The 369-nt window shown below is 65.0% G+C and overlaps 1 protein-coding gene across 1 annotated transcript in view; it reads left to right on the forward strand.

Annotated features, from left to right (window-relative positions):
- The window catches only part of LOC104469660 (chloride channel protein 2-like), a gene marked incomplete at both ends in the record, with an annotated part of 2036 nt that overhangs the window by 305 nt on the left and 1362 nt on the right, over window positions 1-369 (forward strand). The window contains 2 exons of the mRNA XM_010084248.1: window positions 68-169; window positions 256-340. Of these exons, the coding sequence (XP_010082550.1) occupies window positions 68-169; window positions 256-340 (187 nt within the window). The remainder of the gene's footprint in view (window positions 1-67; window positions 170-255; window positions 341-369) is intronic.

The raw sequence follows: 369 nt of genomic DNA on the forward strand, positions 1-369 counted from the left end.
ACAGTGAGAGTGGCAATGGCGGTGGTGGCAGCAGGACATGCTGGTGCTAACCCCCCCCTCTGCCCAGGATCGCTAGCGGCTTCGGCGGCGCGCTCTTCGTCTACCTCAACCGCAAGATCGTGCAGTTCATGCGCCGCCAGAAGACCATCAACCGCTTCCTCATGAAGAAGTAAGTGCCTGGCAGTCCCCGGCGTTGGGGCGGTGTGGCCGGGGCTGCACCAGCGTCACCCCCCCTGCTTCATGCCACCCCACCAGGCGCCTGCTCTTCCCTGCGCTGGTGACACTGCTCATCTCCACGCTGACCTTCCCGCCTGGCTTCGGACAGTTCATGGCCGGCCAGGTACCTGCCATGGGGTGGCACTCCTGTCC

The sequence above is a fragment of the Pterocles gutturalis genome, unplaced genomic scaffold, assembly GCF_000699245.1.
Source record: "Pterocles gutturalis isolate BGI_N339 unplaced genomic scaffold, ASM69924v1 scaffold37350, whole genome shotgun sequence".
Classification (NCBI taxonomy): Eukaryota; Metazoa; Chordata; class Aves; order Pterocliformes; family Pteroclidae; genus Pterocles; species Pterocles gutturalis.